The sequence below is a fragment of the Sphaerodactylus townsendi genome, linkage group LG01, assembly GCF_021028975.2.
Source record: "Sphaerodactylus townsendi isolate TG3544 linkage group LG01, MPM_Stown_v2.3, whole genome shotgun sequence".
NCBI classification, from domain to species: Eukaryota; Metazoa; Chordata; class Lepidosauria; order Squamata; family Sphaerodactylidae; genus Sphaerodactylus; species Sphaerodactylus townsendi.
This window is the reverse complement of record NC_059425.1, coordinates 55821328-55843284: the sequence shown is the minus strand read 5'-3', so window position 1 is coordinate 55843284 and position 21957 is coordinate 55821328. Positions and strand designations below refer to the sequence as shown.

The window sequence follows — 21957 nt, the reverse complement described above, 5'->3', positions numbered from 1 at the left end:
TTTTGACCATAGGAGACGATAATGCAGCATGAAGGGCTCCGATGCCTGTCCTGGTTCTTTCTCTTGAAATGGAATGCAGAGAAGGCAAGTTGGAACAATAGCAGAAGTTCCTGGCTGAATCTTGAGCTGTCTGGAATTCCTTGCTTAATCAACCAAGTGCCAAAGTTTCCGTAGGTTAAAAACGAGCATCTTCCTTCTAGGGGCGTTTTGCTTTGGGCCTTATGGAATCAAATGTTACACTTTTGAGGCGAGTAGGACTGAACGCCTGTTTCTTGAAACCTTTAAATGAAGAAGAGCAACTTGTCCTAGTGCTTTGGAAATGTAACCCCTGCTGAGGGGCTGCAGCTAATTTGCATTTTGGTTACACAATTTGCATATAATTAGTGGGAGTGTGTGGGTGGCAGGCTTCATCTTCTGGATGTTTGTCACTTGTTATGTCTAACCTTCTTCTGCAATAATTAATTGCAAAAGTGAGAGAAGCAGAATCTGCCACTTGTTCTTGAAGTGGGTTCAGAAATCATGGAGTGGGATCCTGTGACTCTGTTCTGCTACGGCTGTGCTTTTCTTCCAGCAGCAAAAGAGCCTCTAGCACAGGGGTCTGCAACCTGTGGCTCTCCAGATGTTCATGGACTACAAATCCCATCAGCCCCTGCCAGCATGGTCGGCCATGGTGGCAGGGCTGATGGGATTTGTAGTCCATGAACATTTGGTGAGCTGTAGGTTGCAGACTCCTGCTCTAGCATCAGGAGAGACCTCCTTGAGCTTGGAGGGGCACCCTGCTGTTAGTGGAGTGGAGTCCAGGTGTCCAACTTGTTTGATTTATTCATTTTTTAACATTAAAAACATACATTTCATGTTGCTGTCCAAACTGGTGTGTATGGGGTGTGTGCGTGTATGTAATGTGCCTTCAAGCCTAGCTATGGTGACCCTTGCAAGGGGCTTTCGAGACAATTGAGCAGCAGAGAGAGTTTGCTCTTGCCTTCTTTGGCAGTTTTCCTTGAAGGGCTCCCTTCCAAGTACTGGCTCTGCTTAGCTTCTGAGATCTGATGATATCGGGCTTTACCCTACTGCCTTCCCTCCCCCAAAGTGGCTTACTGTAATGATGAAACCAAAATCAAAACTTATATAATACTAATTAAAGCCACATAAACTAACCCAGTAGTTCAATGGTATAAAGATTAAACAACTCACATCCCAGACAGATGGGCACATAACGCCCCCCCCCCCCAAGTTTACTAACCAAAAGCTTTAAAAATGACACTTCAGTTGATGCCTGAAAGATGACCTCAAGTGGCACCAGGCAAATCTCTTTTAGTAAGGGAATGGGGGGTTGTGGGCAGCAGCCATAGAAAATGCCATTCCTTTAGCAGATCACAGCAGCTTGTCTATCCTGGTGAAGGGATTGTGATAACATATCCTGGCAGGGAAGTTTGTGCGGTCAAGTGTGGACCCTTAAGGTACATTAGCACTCACAACTGTACCTAGAAACAAACTGGAAACCACTGAAAGTAAAGTTTCCCCTTCAGTCGTGTTCGACCCTGGGGTACCATTGCAACCAGTGATTTCATAGGCAAGCCGTTTTTGTGGGGTAGTTTGCCGTAGTTTGCCATTGCCTTTAAACATTACACAAAATTTGCTCACTAAAGCGTTTCCCAGGTAGCAGCCTGGCCTACTTAGGAGCAGCTGAAATATGCAAAGACATTTGCAGCAGGGTAGTGAAACTGATGGATAGCAGTGAATTTGGACTTTTCAAACCTCCCCTCCCCTCCCCTCCCCTCCAAAGGTTTCCACTATCTCTCCCTCTCTCTCCCTCTCTCTCTCTCTCTCTCTCTCTCTCTCTCCCCCTCTCTCTCCCTCTCTCCCTCCCTCCCTCCCTCCCTCCCATCCATCTATCTATCAATCTATCTTATATACTGCCCAATCCCCGAAGGGCTCTGGGCGATGAACAACATAAAATTCAAATACAAATAAACATAAAATCAAATACAATAATCTCTCAATAATATAAATTAAGATGCAGCAATTAATATGTAACAATGCCCGTTAAAATCCTTCTTAAACCCTCCCAAGAGGAGAGAAGAAAGAGTGGGTTCTGTAGATGATAATGAACCCAAATTTCCATGGGGATGAAAGAGGGGGGGGGACACTTTCAGTGGCTGGACACTCCAAAGGCCCGGCGGAACAACTTTGTCTTACAGGCCCGGCGGAAATCACCAAGATCCCGCAGGGCCCGGACAGCTGGAGGAAGAGTGTTCCACCAGGCAGGGGCCAGGGCTGTAAAGGTCCTGGCCCGAGTGGAGGCCAGCCGCATCACTGAGGGACCAGGGACTACCAGTAAATTGGCCTCTGCTGAGCACAGAGGTCTAGTGGGGACATATGGGGTAACGCGGTCCTGAAGGTATGAGGGTCCCAGGCCACGTAAGGCCTTAAAGGTAAGCACCCATACCTTGAAGATGATTCGGAACTCAACCGGGAGCCAATGCAGACGACACAATATTGGTTGAATATGGTCACGGAAGGCGCCCCCCGTGAGCAGACGGGCCGCTGCGTTTTGGACCAGTTGCAACCTCCGGAATATGTGAATTTTGTGCCAGTGTGGCAGAGTAGACAGCATGTTGGAGGGGCCCAGGAGACTAAGGTTCAGGACTCAGTTCTGAATCTTACTTGGGTGACCTTGGATTAGTTACTGTCTCTTTTTGACCTCCTTCACAGGATGAAATTAAGGTGCTGCCATGTATTCTTTCCTGAGCTTCTAGGAGGAAAGCAGAATGCATATAATATTACCGTCCTCTATTCAAATGTAGCTTGGCATTTGCAACAGCTGGAAATCCATTTTCCCCCTCAGGGAAAGGAGTCAAGCTGCAGAAAAATGCTTCAAAGGGAATCTGTGTAGCTGTGGTACATAATTTGTCTGTACTTGTTACAAAAGTCACAGCCTATCAAAATGTGTGTTCAGAGCAAGTCAGTTGGGGTGTTAGATAGGTGAGGACAGGAACAAAACATATTTAACTCGCCGCTTCTGGTTAAATTGCTACTGTCTTTTGTTTTTACCATGTGGAAGTGAGCATTCCTAACGCTGGAACAAGGCAATTTGTCAGCTCAGGCAAGCAGAAATAAAACAGGGCTTGGTTTATATAGAGCAGAAAATGGATTTAATTGCTTAATGTGACTAAAATAGTTCCAGTTTGAATAGAAAACCCTGGTGCAAGGAAATGGATGCTTCAGTTTGCTTTTTGCAATGTATGCACCTGATGAGAAGGCTTTTATTACTAGGCCTTACACATTAACTTTTTAAATTTTTATTTTATTTATTTTTTATTTATATTTAAATTTATACGCCACTCTCCCTGAAGGCTCAGAGCGGCTCACAAAATTAAAATATTAGTGGCGCACAGAGTTTAAACATTAGCAGCTTGCAAAATTAAAACAAAATTAAATGTTCAAACTTCTTCAACATGGCAATTAGAATTTAAAAAGCCATCTCCATCTCCCCCCGTTCGAGAGGGACTGGGCAGCTGGCAAACTAGTGGGACGGCTGATAGATCATTCTATAATCTCAGCCAGCCTCAACCAAAGGCCCGGCAGAACAGCTCTGCCTTACAGGCCCTGCGGAACTGTCCCAAGTCCCGCAGGGCCCTGGTGGATGGAGACAGAGTGTTCCACCTGGCCGGAGCCAGGACCAAAAAAGCCGTGGCTCTGGTTGAGGCTAGCCGAAGAGAAGAAGGGCCGGGGACCACCAGCAAGTTAGAATCAGAAGAACGTAAAGTCCAGTTGGGGCAATACGGGAAGATGCAGTCCTGAAGGTATGCAGGACCCAGGTTGGATGGGCCTAAAAGGTCAACACCAACACCTTGAATACAACCCAGAACTCAGTCAGGAGCCAATGCAGCTTGTGCAGCACCGGGGTGATATTCTCCCTGCTGGTTGTACTGGTAAATGAATCTTTAGGAAGGTGGCTGTGTAATTGGTTCATCTGAATGGAAACTTATTAATTTGCTTCTTTCCTGTGTCTTTGGCTCTGTCTTTTGAATGGGTATGGAAATAACAGAGCTTTTGTTTCGTAGCTCTGTTAGTGGCATTTGCACAGCTCTAAAAAGGTGTACTTTGGGGAAAATATGCTGCTGTTGGGCATCTGCCTTGTGTGTTTATGAATGTTGCCTCTAAATGCTGTTTTATTTCAAACAAAGTTTCAGAAGAATTCTAGGAAGGAACTTGCCTAATTATATTATTATGGATGGAGTAGGTTATTTGCAGAGTAGGTTAAAAGCTTGGAGGTGCTCATGGGCCCAGCCTTGCTATTTGAAAAACAGATTGGTATAGTGGCCAAGAACCCATTCTGCCAGCTGCTCTTCTCTAATCCATCTAGCCACAATAATGGTTGGATTACTGTAACGTGCTCTACATTGGGCTGCCCTTGAATGCAACATGCAGCTGGTTCAGAATGCTGCCGAGTGTATTTTGTCCATTTTGAAATTGCTGCCTTGGATGCCATTTGTTTCCAAGGCCAGTTCAAAGTGCCGGTTATGAATTTTAAAGCCCTTCATGATCTGGGGCCCATATATATGAAGGACCATCTCCTCACCTCTCGTCCTGTACACCAGCTGTGATCCTCAGTCTACCACATGCTCTGTGCCCTTCATTTGGCATGGCTCGCCTGGCATCAACCAGAGCCTTTTCTGTCATGGTTCCCTCAAGTGACCCAGCCCTTCTGGTTAGAGATCTGCAGGAGCCACTGCAAGGCTTGTTCGTTTACCAGGGCTTTTGATGTGCACAGCTGGCTTCTTGGGGTTTAAAAAAAATTGTATTTGGTTTTGATCTGTAATGTTTTAATTATTACTTGTAAGCTACCTTGAGCCAATAGGGAAGGCAGAATACAGATATTATCACAGAAGCAGCCTATCCACATCAGCAAAGTTCAGTAAGGGAAGCTATTTCCGCATCTCATGCAACTGGGGTGCAAAGGGGAGAAATTCCAAATTTCTAGTAACAGTGTTTATCTTACCCTTAAACAACAGTGCAAGCTTTGCTGGAACTCCTCTTAAGTTTTTTGTAGAGTGTGTCTGCTAGGTTTCATCCCAGAACTATGTACATTGGGCAGAATGATCCCCTCCAAAGTCTCTGCCTTGTCAGCACTGTTTCCATCTTGTTTAAATTCAGTTTAAGCCTTTTTGCTTTCAGTCACTTGTGCACCTCCACCAGACACTGACAAGCACAGAGAACACCAGTTCTAGAGAGTCAAATGGAAAGAGCCATGGAGTTGGGTATCAAGCGACATTCAACTCTAAAGCTATGGATGAACTCAAGGATCTAACATGAAGATTAAATGTGGCAAGCAAAAGAATTGTTCTGTGGAACACCCCAAAGTAAATTGCATGCCTTGGGTCAGAGTAATCCACAGTGACTTTCTGGGTCCTCTCAGGGACAAAAAAGATCAAATTTAATCATAGGACATTTTGATCCAGTTCTGGCCTCATAGTACTCAACAATGTAGACTGGTTGATTGTATTGAAGGTAAAAACAGCAGAGATGTGTTTCCTATCCACTGATAAGCAGAGATTGTCCACTTGAGCTACCAAAGCAGTTTCTGCCCCAGGCCAAGCCTAATATCAGTTTGAAAGGAGATGGGCCAAATGAGTCATAAGGGAGGTTCTAGAGCAGGGGTGTCCAACTCTGGCACTTCAGATGTTCATGGACCACAATTGCCATCAGCCATTGCTCAGGGGCTGATGGGAATTGTAGTCCATGAACATCTGAAGCACCAGAGTTGGACACTTCTGTTCTAGAGGTGTTCTGGCATCACTGTCTGTGTAATCCAAGAATGGTAGATCTGACACAGACTGATAACTGGTCACAATTTCCTTGTCAAGGGATGGAATTTTTCAATGAAGGGTGTCTCAAAGTATCCTTTGAGATTTAGGAAACCCATTACTACTTCAAAAAGATGTCATAATCTCAATCAATGGGGCCAAGTTCCTTACTGAAAGTGGTTGACTTTACAGCATTGAGGATCCAATCCACCTCATTCAGGGAGACCAATGCAAACCTATCTTTATCAATAAAGATATACAAAATCACCTTAGTTCTGGTTGGGATCCCTGTTGGCTTGGGACTTGGTCTAGGGTTCATCAGATTCCAAAGTATTCTACATAATTGCCACAGTTTAGGTGGATAACCCCCACTCCCCTGTTGACTTTATTGGTTGTTTAAAGGTATTCTAGGGTTGAAATAAGGTGTTTACCTGAATAATATTCATCACTGTTTTTGATGTTTGTGTTGAAGTAAGGCACTTATCTGGATCTGTACCGATTTCTATAGTAGGAAGAATAATGCAGTATACTGCCCTCCTTGCTGATTTGGAGCTTGTACGTCCTTTCTCAGTAAAGTTAGACTACAGACTTTTTTTCTGCTCCCCCATGAGCTGAATTGCTGAACTCCCAAGTTTCGTTCCCTTATTAGAAGTCCCTGTTCAAAAGCCCTGGAATGAAAGCCCAGGGAAACCCATGTGCCTTCTTTCAAAGTCTGACCTGCATGGTATCTAATCAAGCCCATAAGCCAAGAACTTAATGAAAAGGAACTTGCAATTCTAAGGACATGCCAGTGCATTCTTAGTCATTGTTCTAAAAAAAGAGGCCACATTGCCCCACTCCCAGGATGCACATTGTGTCTTGAGACAACATCTCACATATTGCAAGAAATAAAATTAAATAACGAAAAGGTCTCCTGAGCTGTTCCAGTCAGCTTCGTGGGAGACTGACTCTGTGATTCTACATCAAAAACAGTTGCATGTTCCCATCTTTCTCCATGCAAGGATGAACTAGAGTTGACTAACCTGTTGCCCAAGGACAGGATGGAACTCTACCTGGGTGGCTGCTATGGCTGTTCCTGCTTCCAGTTAGGAGACAAGCCCAGAGCAGCAGCCCACACAAATGCACAGTGTGCATTCTCTGCTCAGAGGATGTGATTATGCCACAATGTAGTGTGGGCTGTGCATGTGCTCAGTGTGGGAAGCTTAGAGCATTATGGGAGTTCCAAAAAGTAGACATCCAAATGAGCTATTTTTGGAATATAAATGGCAAAAATCATGATCCTTTACCAAACTTCAGCAGTACCAGAATATAGATATTGTAATTATCTCCATGAATTCAGTTGTGTAGTGTTCTGGATTGTAATAAATAACCCAAACTGTGTGACTCCATTCCTTTTCTGCACTCCAGGAAGCCATTTCCGAAATGTAATTGTTTATATATTTGCTTTTGACCCAGGTTACTAACCTCCAAGTTCTGCTTGTTTATTTGTTTTCCTCAGGCCGCTAGTACACCGCTTAATCCTTTGAGCTTTCAGTGCGGGTTTGTCAAGCTCCGAATTGACCTGCTGCAGGCATTTTCTCAGCTCATCTGCACTTGCAACAGCCTGAAGACCAGTCCCCCTCCTGCCATTGCAACCACAATTGCCATGACCTCTGGCAGCGACCTGCAGCGCTGTGGGCGCATTTCCAACCAGGCACGTTTGCTCATCTCTTGTGGTTTTCACCTCTTGTGGTTTTCATTGTGCTAAGTGGAGAACTGTGTGCTCTCTGATGGAAGAAGCAGCAGGTGGCTTCTATCTAGCCTGCCATTGTGTGATGAACATCATTTTGCATGGGGTATCAACCAACAGTACTCTCCTGTTGCACTACTACAGGCTTTATTTATATATGATACAATTATATACAGAGCCAGTGTGATGTAGTGGTTAGAGTGTCACACTAGGATTTTGGAGACCCAGGTCCAGATCCCCACCCTGCCATGCAAGCATGTTGGGCAGCCTTGGGCCAGTTTTACACACGCTATTAGCCTAACCTGTGTCACAGAAATCCTCAGTGGCTAGCAACTGTAAAATACATTTGAACACCCAAAGCATTCAAAAACAAATTAATGGTGTTAAACGGTATGGTAAATGCAGCTTTTAAAAAGAGATCTTTATCTGGGGGGTTCACAAGCCTGACAGAATACAAAGGTTTTCAGATGCCTGCTGAAAGTGAGAAAATATCCATATAGTGCCCGAAGACAGCCATGTTGGTGCACAGTAGAACAGTTAGATTTGAGGACAGCAGCACCTTAGAAAACAACAAAAAATTCCAGGGTATAAGTTCCAGAGGTCAAAGGCCTTCTGAAGGAGGAGGAGTGATTTGAGCAGTTCCCAGTACTAGAGGTCTGATATACAGTGGATGACTATTCATATTCAGAGCTGCTGACAGGGTTAGAGCAAGATCAAGGGAAATCTGAGGTCAAGCTAGCTGGGAAGAAGTAAAAAGACCGTGTAAGAATTGAGGGAGAGGATCAGAGCAAGGCAAAAAAATTAAGCAGACAGGTTTGAGGCACAAACCAAATGCTCCCGCTAGAGCAGCTGGCCAATCCATTAGCAGCCCCATCTCCTCACTGGAAGGTTGGAGCCAAACTGAGCAGGGATGCTCTGCCTGTCTCAGAGAATTGTATGTTCTTAGGTAGGAAGGTATTGAAGGAAATTTTACAGCAGGGCCTCATCAAATGACCTTAAGGATACAAAGACACAATAGAGGGGCCTTGTAATACATTAGTTTGTCCATTCTCTAATATAGCAACAGAGAGCATATGTATGAACAAAAAAAACCATAATTCAGTGTTGTGTTATCTGTGGTAATTTCTTCTTTGCATAAGCCATGTACTTATTTTGTTTTTCATTTGCTGAAGATGAAACTCTCCATGGAAGAATTCAGGAACCTCGCTGCAAGATACGGAGATCTTTATCAGTCATCTTTTGATGCAGACTCAGCCACTCTGAGGAATGTGGAACTGTATCCTGCTATCGGAAGTGCAGGGACTATACCCTTTTCAACTAAAAGAACGAAGTGGAATGGTAACTTCATCTGCCCTGGGCTGCACCGTCTTTGTTTAAGAATGTTCTGCTTGGGTCCAGGCGGAACATTCTTAAACAAAGACGGTGCAGCCCGGGGCAGATGAAGTTACCATTCCACTTCGTTCTTTTAGTTCAGGGGTAGGGAACCTGCGGCTCTCCAGATGTTCAGGAACTACAATTCCCATCAGCCCCTAGCAGCATGGCCAATTGGCCATGCTGACAGAGGCTGATGGGAATTGTAGTTCCTGAACATCTGGAGAGCCGCAGGTTCCCTACCCCTGTTTTAGTTGAAAAGGGTATAGTTATTTTCCCTGAAGGTTGTGAAAAGTATAGGGGGTGGGGAGTGGGGAGGGAAGCATGTAGAAGGACACAGATTGACTACTTCAAGCATAGCAGCTCCTAGCCCAAGTCTCCTGGGATCAGCCATTGTTGAAATAGACATAGAAAGAGACAAAAAGCCTGCAAAGTGTAGCTGCTTGGTCTGCAATGATCAGGACATTTATTAAAGGTAATTCTGTCACAAGAATGGACTGGTTGGTACAGATTGTATCAGCTTTCTCAATGAAGAAGATACAGGCATACAGTTCCAAGCTATCCTGGTAGAGATCCACTTCTCCAAGCAACACATGGCCAAATATGTGCTTCCTCCGTGGAGTGCTTTGACGTTATAGGGAACTACCCTACCATAAGGTGCATGTTATAAAGAATTGTGCATGCAAATCATGAAATTTTGTGCATTCCTGCAGTGGTATTAATGGAGTATAAGCAGGCACTTGGAGCTTTATATCTCCAAAGGTCACTTTTGTCAAATTAATTCACTGGGGCCCAGTTTCTTGAAACTTAGCTTTTGGTTAAGCTAAGCTTAGTATGCAATTAGTGCAGCAAATGTTACTAACTCTGGTCCGCATCATATAGTCAATGCCCCTTGTAAATACAATGCACCAGTGCGATTTAGGAGGTTCAAAAGCTGTGGCAAGAAGAATACATTTTAGTTTTAATGTATCAGGTTTTTTTGAAAAACAACACTAACATCATTGCCATTTGCTCCTGAGACTTTATCCTTAAGCAGTGTTAGAGCTGCCTGTATTCCAAATCAGATCAGCACCCCATGGAGCTCAGTACAATGTATTTGCTACTGCCTGTTCACTTGCAATGGTTTTGCAAACTCAAGCAGAAACCTTTCTTAATCCTACTACCCAAAGTCTCGTTTTCAGCTGCTGAGGTTGAACTATTTACACATGCAAAACAGCCATGCTAACTCAGCATCTTCATAATTGCACATTTTGTTACTGGGGGAGGGGTGTGTTGAATCTGTAAGGGCAAATGAATCCATTCATTTATTTAGAGGCTTGGTTGCTTCACTACCCTTTGGAAGCCTGAGCAAGCTACTAGATCCTGTCAAAGAGTTGCTTCCCATGGAACATCATAAAGCATATGTATACTTTGGGTATGCACATCAGGGAATCAGGATTGGCTACCAATCTCGTTCATGTATTTGGGTGCTTGCCACCATATGTCAGGTAGACCTTAGAATTTACAATAATGATCTTCCAAGTAATAGAGACCATATTGATCTTCATATGAGCATCATTTTCAGAGCATTGTAGGATATAAAATTTTGCATCTTTCAGTTGTTCACCTTTATTATTACATCAGACAACAGCAGAGTTGCCTATTAATATCACATGCAATTGAAGCCCTGATTTTGGATCCCGAGTCCACAAGGTAAGTGTGCAGTAGAACCCTTTTCTCCTTCAGCTTCTTATGTAAACTTTTCTGTAATGGCCACTAAGATGAGAACATAGTTGAGGTGAAGAAGGGAGTGTAGGAAGGATCTACTAGAGGCTGGAGAAGCCTTCCTGACTACTTCTTAATTCTTAAGGAATTATCCTTACTTCTTAAGGAAAAAGAGTCTAATATTTCATCTGCTGTGGCAAAATTTTGTCCTTCTATATGTGAAAAACGTAGTCTTGCATAAAATAGGTGTGCAAGTTCCTCACTTTAAAAGAGGGTAATTCTTATTTGTATTCCTTTTATTTCTGTTTTTTTTATAATTCTTTTGTTTTCATTATTGGCTTTGACCTTTTTGTACCATTTTTATGTATGGTTTTCATATTGCTGGTCTATGACCGTAATTAAGGTATTGTTTTCTGCTGAGGAGTGCAGGGTTTGTACTTTCAAGGGCATAATAAATTACAAATCCCATCTTTTCCTAGAAAAGAATAGTGACCTTGAGCATGTTTTCTGTGTTTAGCAAGCTCAAACACGAGAGTGAAGGTTTTTTCTCCCACTAGTGGCCAGTCTTGTCAGATATCACCATCTGACCAGATATCACCCAATGGAAGCTCTTGAGCACTGCCTAGAATAGACAACTCTCCTGCGTCTGGGCTTTGATAGGGAAAGTCAGTACTGATGTGCAGGTGGAGTTTCAAGCCAACATTTCTGCCATTAATTATCTTCTTATTATAAATTCCTGATAAGTTTCTGAAGCACCTAGGTACCCAGCAGACAGAGGGTCTTTCCAAAAAAATGAAGGAATAACATCTCTAAATATCTACTTCCGATGTTGCTTTTACACTTGGTCTTTAAAACTTATTTGCATGTAAGCCCTAATGATTTTCGTGGAAATGACTTCCAGATAAAAGTTATATTTAAAATTACAGCATTCTATTTATTTTCTCATTGTTGGGTTGTTAGTGGTCTGTGTTTCCCTGATTAACTCTTGAGGGGCCCTCAAATGAACAAGATAATTAATCTGTAGTGTAATTCCACTCACATCAATGAAGCTGCCCTTGGGAACAAAATGTTGTGAGTCTGCTAAGCTCTAGTAAAAGGGCTCTGTTTGAACTCACCCTGATTTCTGTTGTTACAATAGAACATGAATCAGACCCTTTGAGACTAGAAGTTAGAAATATAACTCAGAAGTTGTAGTGGATTACAACAACAACAAAACCTTTATTAGGCATAAGTTAAAATCTCTACAGACAATAATTCTGTACATAAGTACAAAAATAGTCTAATATCCAGGTTGTAATAAAATATTATATACAAAACGTCGGATATATGATACATTGTTTGGCGTCAAACTATTAAAATCCATTATATTCAGGAACGGCTCATGGTTATCTTTTCGTAAAATCACATATAAGCCCGTGTTTTTATAACTTATATAACTATCTAAGCTCAGGTTTTTGGTAGTGGATTACATCACCTTGGCCCTTTCCGCACGGGTGTTTTATGGCGCCCTGGGGACGGCAAAAACGCCGTCCCCAGGGAGCCATTCACACAGGGGGCGCAGCTGCTGCGCAGCCGCGCCGCCCTCGCATCACCCGACCGGTGCGAAGCCGGCATTTCCCAACTTTGCTTGGGGAGCGAGGTTGTTGGGAAATGCCGCCTTGGAGCCGCTGCCGTGCGAATGGCAGCGGCTCCAAGGCGCCCTCCCACTCCCAACCTTCAGTTACCTGGTCCCCGGCCCTCCGGCACGTCGCCGAGGCCTGGGGACACGCCCCCCTGCCCTGCAATGCTCAAGCAGGCGCGCAGGGCCAGGGGGGGCGTGTCTCCAGGCCTTGGCGACGTGCCAGAGAGCCAGGGACAAGCCGGGTCCATGCGGACGGTCCCAGCGTGGTGGGGTCGCCGTGGTTTACGCCGACCCAACCCCTTCCGCCTCCTTGCGGAAGGGACCTTTGTGAATTTTAAAATGACATTTCATAGCGCATCCATAGTCGCACCGTTGAAGAGGACAGAATAAGAAGAAATAGATATTTGTTTATTTTTGGAGAATTTACATTTGTTTCCAGCCTGGAGGTTCAAAGTGCCTGCAATAAAAAAAATCGAGCCACTAGTTTCTAAGGCAGGTGGTTGAAGGTGAAGCTCACTGAGTATTGATACACTTAATTTTGTTTTCTAGTCTTCAGGAATATGACTCTGTAGGTGGGGCACATGCCACAAGCGAATACGAAAGGAGAATGATGTCTGTGTTTAGTCACGTATTGGAGGAAGTGGAATCGCTTAACAGAAAATATGCACCTGTATCTTACATGGCAAGTAATGGCTGTTGTATAGGATGAGCATTTGAACTGTTACAGCTCTCTGAGGAGTGGCTTGAAGTTTTTAAAAAAGTTCTGGGTTTTCATTTGTTACGAGAGAGACAGGCCTGACTTGACCTGACCTAAAATGAGAGATTTGGGTCATATTAATGACTTGGCCCTAGCTGCAGTGTGTGGCTTCCCGCCACTAAAGTAACCCTTCTAGTAGAGTAATCCTTCCAGTAGAGCACCTTAAGTTGGAAGAAGACTTGCTAGCAGCTAGGCAAAAGGGTTTAGTGGAGTGGTAGGATACATATCGTACATAGTTGGATTAGAAGGGGCCAATCAAGATTCAGGATTGTTAGAAATGGAAGTTTGCAAGACTGAATGGTGATAAACTGACATTAAGAGTTAAAGAAGGAATGTTCCTATATGCTATGAAGGAATATAAATAGTCAAAGATAGTTTCAGAGGTTAGCCATGTTGGTCTATAGTAGAACAGCTAGATTCAGGCCAGTGGTACCTCAAGAGACCAAGAAGATTTTAAAGGTGTAAGTTTCTGAGAAAGAGAGCTTTGACTTTGCAATGCTTATACCTCCAAAACTTTGTTTGGTCTCTAAGGCGCTTCTGGATTCAAATCTAGATCTGTCAAGCATTGGTGATCATTGTCAAACTTTTAAAAAGACATTCAAAACAAAAAGAAAATATTTTCCGATAATTCTAAAATTGTTGTAGCAAATATTTTAGTAGCTGTCACTGAGCCAGCATTTTCATGGCAGATAAGCTTTTATACCTCTTTTTGGTTGAAGAAAACCCAGATTGAATAGCATATAAATTAAGCTTGTTCTGTATCTTCAAAATGTAAACCTTTGGCTTTGTGTGATACGAATATGCTTTAGTGGCATGTAAATGGATGTCCCAACAGAAGTCATTTAGGAACTTGGTTGTATCATACAGTCCCATCTGATGGCTGTAGTGGCTGTTAGGCAGAAGGTTGATTTGTGAAACGTCTTGGATGCTATATGCCATTGTTCCAGCTTTGCTCCATTCATTGAAGCCGTTTATGCTTCAGTATAACTTTTCACTGGCGCAGTGCTTCTCTTATTAGGCCATCCAAAGACATGAGCACCCGTTGTAGCAACTTCAAGCAGCAGGATGGGAAAATGTTGCTACCATTATTCAGTTCCGTTCCTTGTGTCTAAATGAGCTTACAGTTTTGGCTGACTTGAAATTAGGATTTCATTCTGTCTTCCTTTTGACAAGGGAATTGGAGTTCTGGTGAATGCTTGTGGGAGTTCAGCAAGTGAACAGAACATGTTGTGTAAGGGTAAAGAACAGGCTCTTGAATGAATACTGAAGTGGTGGTGTTATTTCTCACTAGCCACCGCTGTGCCCTGACATAGCATGGAAGTGAAGCAAGGCAAGGTTTCTAAATCTAAGTGCGTCACATCCCACAGATAGTTCTACACCAAAATCATCGTTGTATAATAAATACTTTCTCCAGAACATGGACAACTATGTTCTTTCTAAAACATGTTTCTTCTCTGGTCATGACTGTGAGTTCCCCTACTTCTGCCCCCTGTTTCTCCTAGTCTCAGCCAGTCTTTCCTTCACCTACCATGACTGGCTGTCCTGCCCCATCTCTCTTAGCCTGCAGCCCCCTTGCCTTAAAGCCCAAAACAGGTTACTGGAACCATCACCTCCTTTTCACAAGAATTCCTGGTCATCTGTTATGGGCAGGGGGGAAAAGAAAGCATCAGTAACAAGGACCTCTTGTTAGCTTCAGAGCTGTGCTTAAGGTTATAGCTAGTGTTTGTCCTATTCCAGTAGAAAAAGTGATATGGATCTGTTGAATTTTCTCCATATCTATGGCCTATTCCATATTTTCTTGACTTCACTTCAGTGCAAGTGACTTCCTAACACTCAAAGTACATGTCCTTTCCTGTCTCTCTGTAAAAAGAATTAGTTCTGATCTGACGTGGCATTGCTTTGTTCTAGCACACGGCTTGTCTATGCAGCGCCGTCACTGCCTTGCTGAAAGTTCCCCTGTCATTTCAGAGGTATTTCTTCCAGAAGCTACAGTCAACTAGCATTAAGGTAAGCAAAAGCTGCGCCAAATTTTAACTGAAACGGATGCAAAAGAATTTGATGGGAACCCAAGTTCTTATTGTTCCTGTACCTTGCCTGGTTATTGTTGCCTTAAATGCAGAAGTGAGTGGAGAAAAAGATTTGGGCCAGGGTGGGTTGTGCAGAAAGAGAGGAAGATGGTTGAGTTTCTGTAGCAGCAGTAATGCACCCTTACAAAGCACTTGATGAAGGATGCTGTACAATTAGTTCATTACTTTCTTACACACACCCCTGCACACAGTTAGAGGTGCAATATATCTCAGGGAAATGCATCTTCTCCCTTCTCCCCACCCCTTTTACTGGGAATGTCACTGGGAATTCCAGTGTTTCACTACTGAATGCTTTCCTACTGAACGATGAATGAGTCCTATTTAACCTTCTTTTTGAGAAATCAGTTGGATGGCTTGACAAATTTCTGTGCTTACTGTTCATGTCCTTCCTATCTTGCGGTTTATCATATTAGTTCATTTTCTTTATTAATCGTGAAGGTTAGTTTTACTAGTGTTCGGGTAATATGGTCTCAGATGCTACTGCACCATTAACCTCAGATCCTGACTAGAAAATCATTAAGCGTTGTTTCCAAAGCTCCCGGACAGAAGTTCAAATACTGTATGAATAAAACACAGTGAATTCAGCACTTTCAGAAATTATCCAGATTCAGCATTGCCAGCGAAAACAGGCTCCTGTGTGGATGATCATTCTTTGGAAGAGTATGTGTGGGGCATAATCTGCGTGAAATCTTATTTATAAGATTCTTTTGGCACATGGAGATCATATCTGAAGCTTAATAATTTTTAGCTAGGAAAATGCAGTTTTCCTACCATACAGTAATTTGGGGCAAGAGGGTATAAATTGAGGATTTTCGTTGTTTATCACTAGAATTTAGTGATAGAAAGCAATACAACTAGTTCCTTCTGCTCAGCCATATAGTTACTTAAGCATGCCTTTTAAATGTTGTGATTCCTCACAAAAGGAAGACGAGAGTTGTAGAGTGGCTAGAGTAACTGTAGGGATAAGGTACCTGAGGAAGTTGTTAACTCTGAGACAAGCTGGGCTTAAAAATATCTATAGCAGGTTTCAACTGGGCTAAACTGGTTTTTCATGTAATTTCAGTTATTAGATTTAAACCCCTTGTAAAACAGTATTTGCATCTTAAATAATAATTATTTAAAACAACAAAAATAACTGAAAAATGACAGGTGCGACATTTTCCCAAAAAAGATTCCCCCAAAAGAAAACTCTTTGCTATCCTTTTAAAATTCACCGAATCCACACAAATTGTGCCCCATGCAATAGGATGGGAGAACGTTGCTACCATTACTCAGTTTTATTCGTTGTATCTAAATGCCAAGGGAACGGGGAGTGTGGTGCATGCTTGTGGATGTTCAGTACAGGAACGGAACAACTTGTGTGAGTGTAAAGGACGGGCTCTTGGTTGAAGCCTAAAGAGGCTGCTTGGTGAGCCAAACTTCACATACACACTACAGGGGTCAGTGCGATCAGTCACAGACCAGGAAAGGGATTTGGGCATCTTAGTTGATAGTTCCATGGGAATGTCAACTCAATGCATGGCAGCTGTGAAAAAGGCAGACTCTATGCTGGGGATGAATAGGAAAGGAATTGATAATAAAACTGCAAGGATTGTCATGCCCTTATATAAAGCAGTGGTGCAACCGTACTTGGAGTACTGTGTTCAGTTCTGGTCGCCACATCTCAAAAAGGATATTGGAGAGATAGAAAAAGTGCAGAGAAGGGCAACGAGGATGATTGAGGGATTGAAGCACCTTCCTTATGAGGAGAGGCTGCAGCATTTGGGACTCTGGTTTGGAGAGGAGACGTCTGAGCGGGATATGATTGAAGTCTATAAAATTATGCATGGGGTAGAAAACGTTGACAGAGAGAAAAATTTCTCTTTCTCACAATACTAAAACCAGGGGGGCAAACATTGAAAATGCTGGTGGGAAGAATTAGGACTAATAAAAGGAAACATTTCTTCACGCAACGCGTGACTGGTGTTTGGAATATGCTGCCGCAGGAGGTGGTGATGGCCACTAACCTGGATAGCTTTAAAAGGGGCTTGGACAGATTTATGAAGTTGATCTATGGCTACCAATCTTGATTTGAGATTGCAAATGCCTTAGCAGACCAGGTGCTCAGGAGCAACAGCAGCAGAAGGCCATTGCTTTCACATCCTGCATGTGAGCTCCCAAATGCACCTAGTGGGTCACTGCGAGTAGCAGAGTGCTGGACTAGATGGACTCTGGTCTGATCCAGCAGGCTCATTCTTATGTTAAGGGGATTCCACACAATGCAAGTACAGGTGCTAGAGTTGCTCCTGTGTGATCGTAAGCATTTTCAGCTTCAGCGCTCCTTAGTGTAATCAGTTGGCTGTGTCAATAGTCATTGAGTAAATGTCTGCTTAGAGTCGCTTGGAGTATGTGTACATAAGATTGTCAGAGTTGAGAGCTCTTAACAAGCAAGAGAACTTACCTGAAAGATTGCAGAATGTGGCGAGATAAAATCAAGCCCTAGAGTTTCCCTCATATTAGAGGTATGGAGATACAACAGTATTGTTGCTTTTCCGTGGGTGAAGTGTGTTGTTTGGGTCCCTCCCACCTGATTATTGTCCTGGCTGAGGTATGATTGGGCGGAAAGAGCTGGGTAATTGGACCACTGGATGAAGTGATGAACAAGCAGTTTTGGAACAACTGCTGTAAGGAAGAAATGGCATCTGAAGCCTATGGATGCTGAAGAAGCAGAAAGCCCCACCCCCCACCCTGAATCCTCACCAAATTCTGCCATGGGGAAACAGGCATTCTGCAAATCCATTTGAATATACTTACAGTGGATAATTCTACTTGCAAAGTTCACACTTTCTAAATAATTCAGATGTCTTGGCCAAGGACCAGAGACTGTTGATGAGAAAGTAAGTGGTAAATATAGGAAGGTGATGATGGTTCCAGTTTTAATTCAAGAGACAGGAAGTGGTCATTCTGAGAAGGGAAATGAGTGTGATCCAATATGTCCACCATTAGAAGCACTTCTCAGGGTTTTCATGGATTGAGCCCAGTGTTCTCTAAAATCCAATGAGCAGAAATCTGATATTTTAAGAAATGAAATATCAGAATTTTCAGGATGCCAACTTCTATTCTTAATGCCACATTCCATGGTTGTGGGGGGGATGTACAAAATGTACACAACTTCAGTGTATGAGGGTCAGTTCACACATTTAGCAGAACCAAGTGGTGACCTTTTCCTGCATTGTATCACTTTAGACTGTATGTGTGCATACCCACATGGGTTGGATGTTCTGTCATCTGAAAAGTCTCTATATGCCATGAGAAGGAGAGGAAAGTTTTTTTAAATGGGGAACTATTTGGGGGGGGGGGTGCGTATTTCCCTCCCCCACACACATGTGCACACTGTGGCTCTGAATTTCACTTCATACTGGCTTTTGCTTCTTTCCTTGGGCTTCAGGCAAGAGTTGCCCAGCAGTTCAATTCTTCCTCTTCCCACCCTCCCTGTAGTGGTTGAACTCTTTGTTCCTTCCCAGAGAGAGAAACCCAAAAGCCTGCAGGTTTTCTTCAATTTAGCACAGCGTTAGCTACAGCAGTGAACATTTCCAAATGAGTGACATGAGTTTTTTATATTTTAGACTGGGAAGAATAATTGGTGATATAACGTAGTCTCTTGGGAAAGTGTGACTTCCCAGTTTATTGAAAATATGGTGGGGAGACCAGTTTATTATATTGTTTACTATGCAACAAAATTTTTGTTTTTGTTGTTGACTTTTGCAGGGAGTGATTGTGGGTTAAGGGAGTTGTCTTACATTCAGGGTCATCTTCTTTTTAAATTAATGCAGTTTAATTTCGTTTGTGTTTCAGCTTGCTCTGTCACCATCACCACGTAACCCTGCAGAGCCCATCGTAGTTCAGAATAACCAGCAACTAGCCTTAAAGGTTGAGGGAGTCGTCCAGCATGGCTCCAAACCAGGTCTTTTCCGCAAAATTCAGTCCATCTGTCTAAACGTATCTTCAATACTACAGAGCAAATCTGGACAAGAGTACAAGGTACAGGACATACAAAGCCATAAGTTCATGACAGACAAAAGAAAATACTTCTTTACACAGCAAAGTATTAAAATGTAGAATTTTCTGCCAGTGGATGTTATGATAGACACAGGCATAGACAGCCTTAAAAGGGGATCAGATACATGAAAGATAGGTCTATCAGTGGCTACTAACCATATGACTTGGCCTCTGTGCCCTGTTGTTGGACCTCCACATAAATGTTGACCAGTGTGCTGGACTTGATGGACCATTGGTCTGACCCAGCAGGGCTCTTCTTATATCAAGACTGCAATCCTAAAGACACTTTACTAAATTTAATCCTCACTGAATAACATGGGACTTACTTCTGAGTAGATCTGCTTAGGATTGCTCCCTAAGTTGCCCATAGTTGCCCTGTGTGAAACCCATGAAGAATTGGTGGACCTTATTTAATCCTTTGAGGTTACAAGAATTCTGTCATTTCAGCAGTATGTTTTAAACCTGCATAAACAGCTTCGTTTTTATGAAAAATGAGACATTAGAATTGCAGGGGTGAGCCTCTTCAGTAAATAAGGGAGTTTTCCCCCTTAAACACCCCAGTATTCTGGAAGCATTTCTGAGTGGTAGAATGACTTGATGCAAATCTCCATGCTGTAGCTGTGCTAAATTTCCCACCCTGAACATGTTACTCAGTTATATCTGCACTTCAGAGGCAAAAGGCAGCTGTGAATGGATAATCCTCTTACTCACTTGCTGTCTTGGGGGTAGCGCTTGAAATACCCTTCCAAGAACATACATCTGTTTGGCAGTAGGAAACCAATCTGTTCATGTGAAAGAATGCTTATGATTTGACATGGCCAGTCAGCTCCCAAAGGTTCCTAAGCCCAGGGCCTCTGGTACAGACAGCTGAGCTTTGTGCAATTGTCTGGGAAAGAGCGGTGAACAACTTTCTGTGTTTTGTTTAGATGTTCTAATCTAGATGCAGTTAAAGGACAAATTGGCTAATTTGCCCCTACTCTGCAAGATAGGAAGAAAGATTGGATCTCACCCATAAAATGGAAACATCTACATTCCCTTTGAGCAGCAGCATAACTTGGCATTCCAACTTTTCCTTTCCTTTCTTTGTCAGATACCCATGGACAGCCTGACAAATGAGATGGAGCAGATGGTTGAGCCTCACAACGATTACTTCAGCACACAGTTCCTCTTGAACTTTGCTGTTGTTGGCACCCACAGCATCACCGTAGAGTCTTCTGTCAGAGACCTCAATGGCATCATATGGAGGACCGGACCCAAAACTACCTTATTTGTCAAGTCTCTTGAAGATCCCTATTCCCAGCAAATTAGGCTGCAGCAGCAGCAAGGACAGCAGCCACCCCAGCCACCCCAGCAGCCCCAGCCCCAGCAGCGGACTGCTTATTCACGGTTTTAGCCCTCCTTAGTGCTCTTTACCCCCAGGGGCCTGAACTAGGCAATCCGTGGATGCTGCCATTACCTACCTCTGGGCCTAGAATTTGCCATTGTTCTCTCTTTTGGAGTAACAACAATGGATTTGGCTTGTCATTATCAGCCCCTTTTGCATGTGCAAATCGTAGCATGATTATGTCCTTGAAAACAGCAGTTTCAGTGGGATGGGGAACATAGTTAGTTGAGCCCAGCTGGAAGCTATGCTTGTTTCAGCTGCTGTGGTTAGAATCATGTGAACCTTGACAAGTGCAGGGGTATGGGTTTGAAGAGAACTGAATCCACGCTGTGACAGCTTTCTGGTGACTTTGCGACACACATGCCAGCTTGTTACCATCATTGGCCTCAGGTTAACTGCAATGTGGCCACAAAGCCCTTTCTGTGTTCCCTGCTAATGTGTTCCCTCATCCCAAAGAGGGATTGTGTGAACTGGCTTATCGTGAAGTCCTGTTGACACCAGGAATAAAAGAACCTAAAACTACCTCTCCCATCCTCAGTTTGAACCTCACCAGCAATAAGCTCCCTTTGGGAAGGCAGTGAGTGAGCAAGTCTGTAGCAATGGTTTATACCGCAGATCAAATTACTCTTCTAGTTGACAGTTCCAGCAGGGAGCAAATTTCAGTGCTGCACTTGTGCTTTCAAACCAATTGAGATTTGCGTGTGTATAAAATAATTCTGAGCCAAGGGAATTGTTCAATGCATTTGAAAATGTAAAAGGTTGGCAGAAATGTTTCAAAATTCTAGGCAGGTTGATTGTAAGTAGTCATTTTGATCTTTACATGACCAGAAAAAGATTAAGGCATAATTCCTATTATAAGGTTCCATTCTTCAGGCTTCTGGATCCCAGGGCTCTGTTCTTTTGTTACTTCTGTATATAACAATGCTGAAGGGATGCCGGCTGAGAAATTGACTAGTACCTTGCATAAAAGCTTTTTCAGGTGTAGGGGGTATTTTCCTCCCCTGAAGAGCAGCAGTGAATAATTGCATATGGGAGGGAAGATGTGGATACACACCAGAAAGGCTCCAAGTGTCCGCAGCTTATTTGTTGAGAGCATTTCATGGTTTTCAGAAGTGGCAAATTGCTCTAAATAGTTATAGAAGAAAAAACAGATGTACTCAATATATTTGTATGGGGAATGATTTTATATACCAAATAGTTTAATAAAGATTGTTCTTCTAATTTTTGTTTATCTAATTGGCAAAATTGGGGATATTAGAGTTGAAAAATTGAACCTATATTTTTCCCTTGGCTCAATGTCTTTGTTAGAGAAGAGGGTGCATGCCTATGGTAGGTATATGGCATAGTGGAAAGAACGTCAGACTAGATGGCTGGGTTCAGGTCCCCATCCATCTCTCAAACTCACTGAAAGATTTCAGGTCTTTCTCTTAAGGACAGGCTGTGGTTAAGTGGAAGGGTG

General features: G+C 43.1%; 1 protein-coding gene across 3 annotated transcripts in view; it reads left to right on the top strand.

The window, feature by feature from the left end:
• INTS7 (integrator complex subunit 7) overlaps positions 1 to 21719 on the top strand; it is a 45680-nt gene extending 23961 nt beyond the window's left edge. Inside the window, exons 14-20 of one of the 3 annotated variants that reach the window (XM_048487445.1) lie at positions 7306 to 7500; positions 8709 to 8812; positions 10531 to 10599; positions 12782 to 12914; positions 14898 to 14996; positions 18911 to 19096; positions 20205 to 21719. In XM_048487445.1, the coding sequence (XP_048343402.1) occupies positions 7306 to 7500; positions 8709 to 8812; positions 10531 to 10599; positions 12782 to 12914; positions 14898 to 14996; positions 18911 to 19096; positions 20205 to 20507 (1089 nt within the window). In that variant the 3' untranslated portion in view covers positions 20508 to 21719. Of the gene's footprint in view, positions 1 to 7305; positions 7501 to 8708; positions 8813 to 10530; positions 10600 to 12781; positions 12915 to 14897; positions 14997 to 18910; positions 19097 to 20204 lie in introns of those variants that run through there. The other 2 variants (XM_048487519.1, XM_048487592.1) reach the window with 2 other exon arrangements.
• Positions 21720 to 21957: the final 238 nt, after the last annotated feature.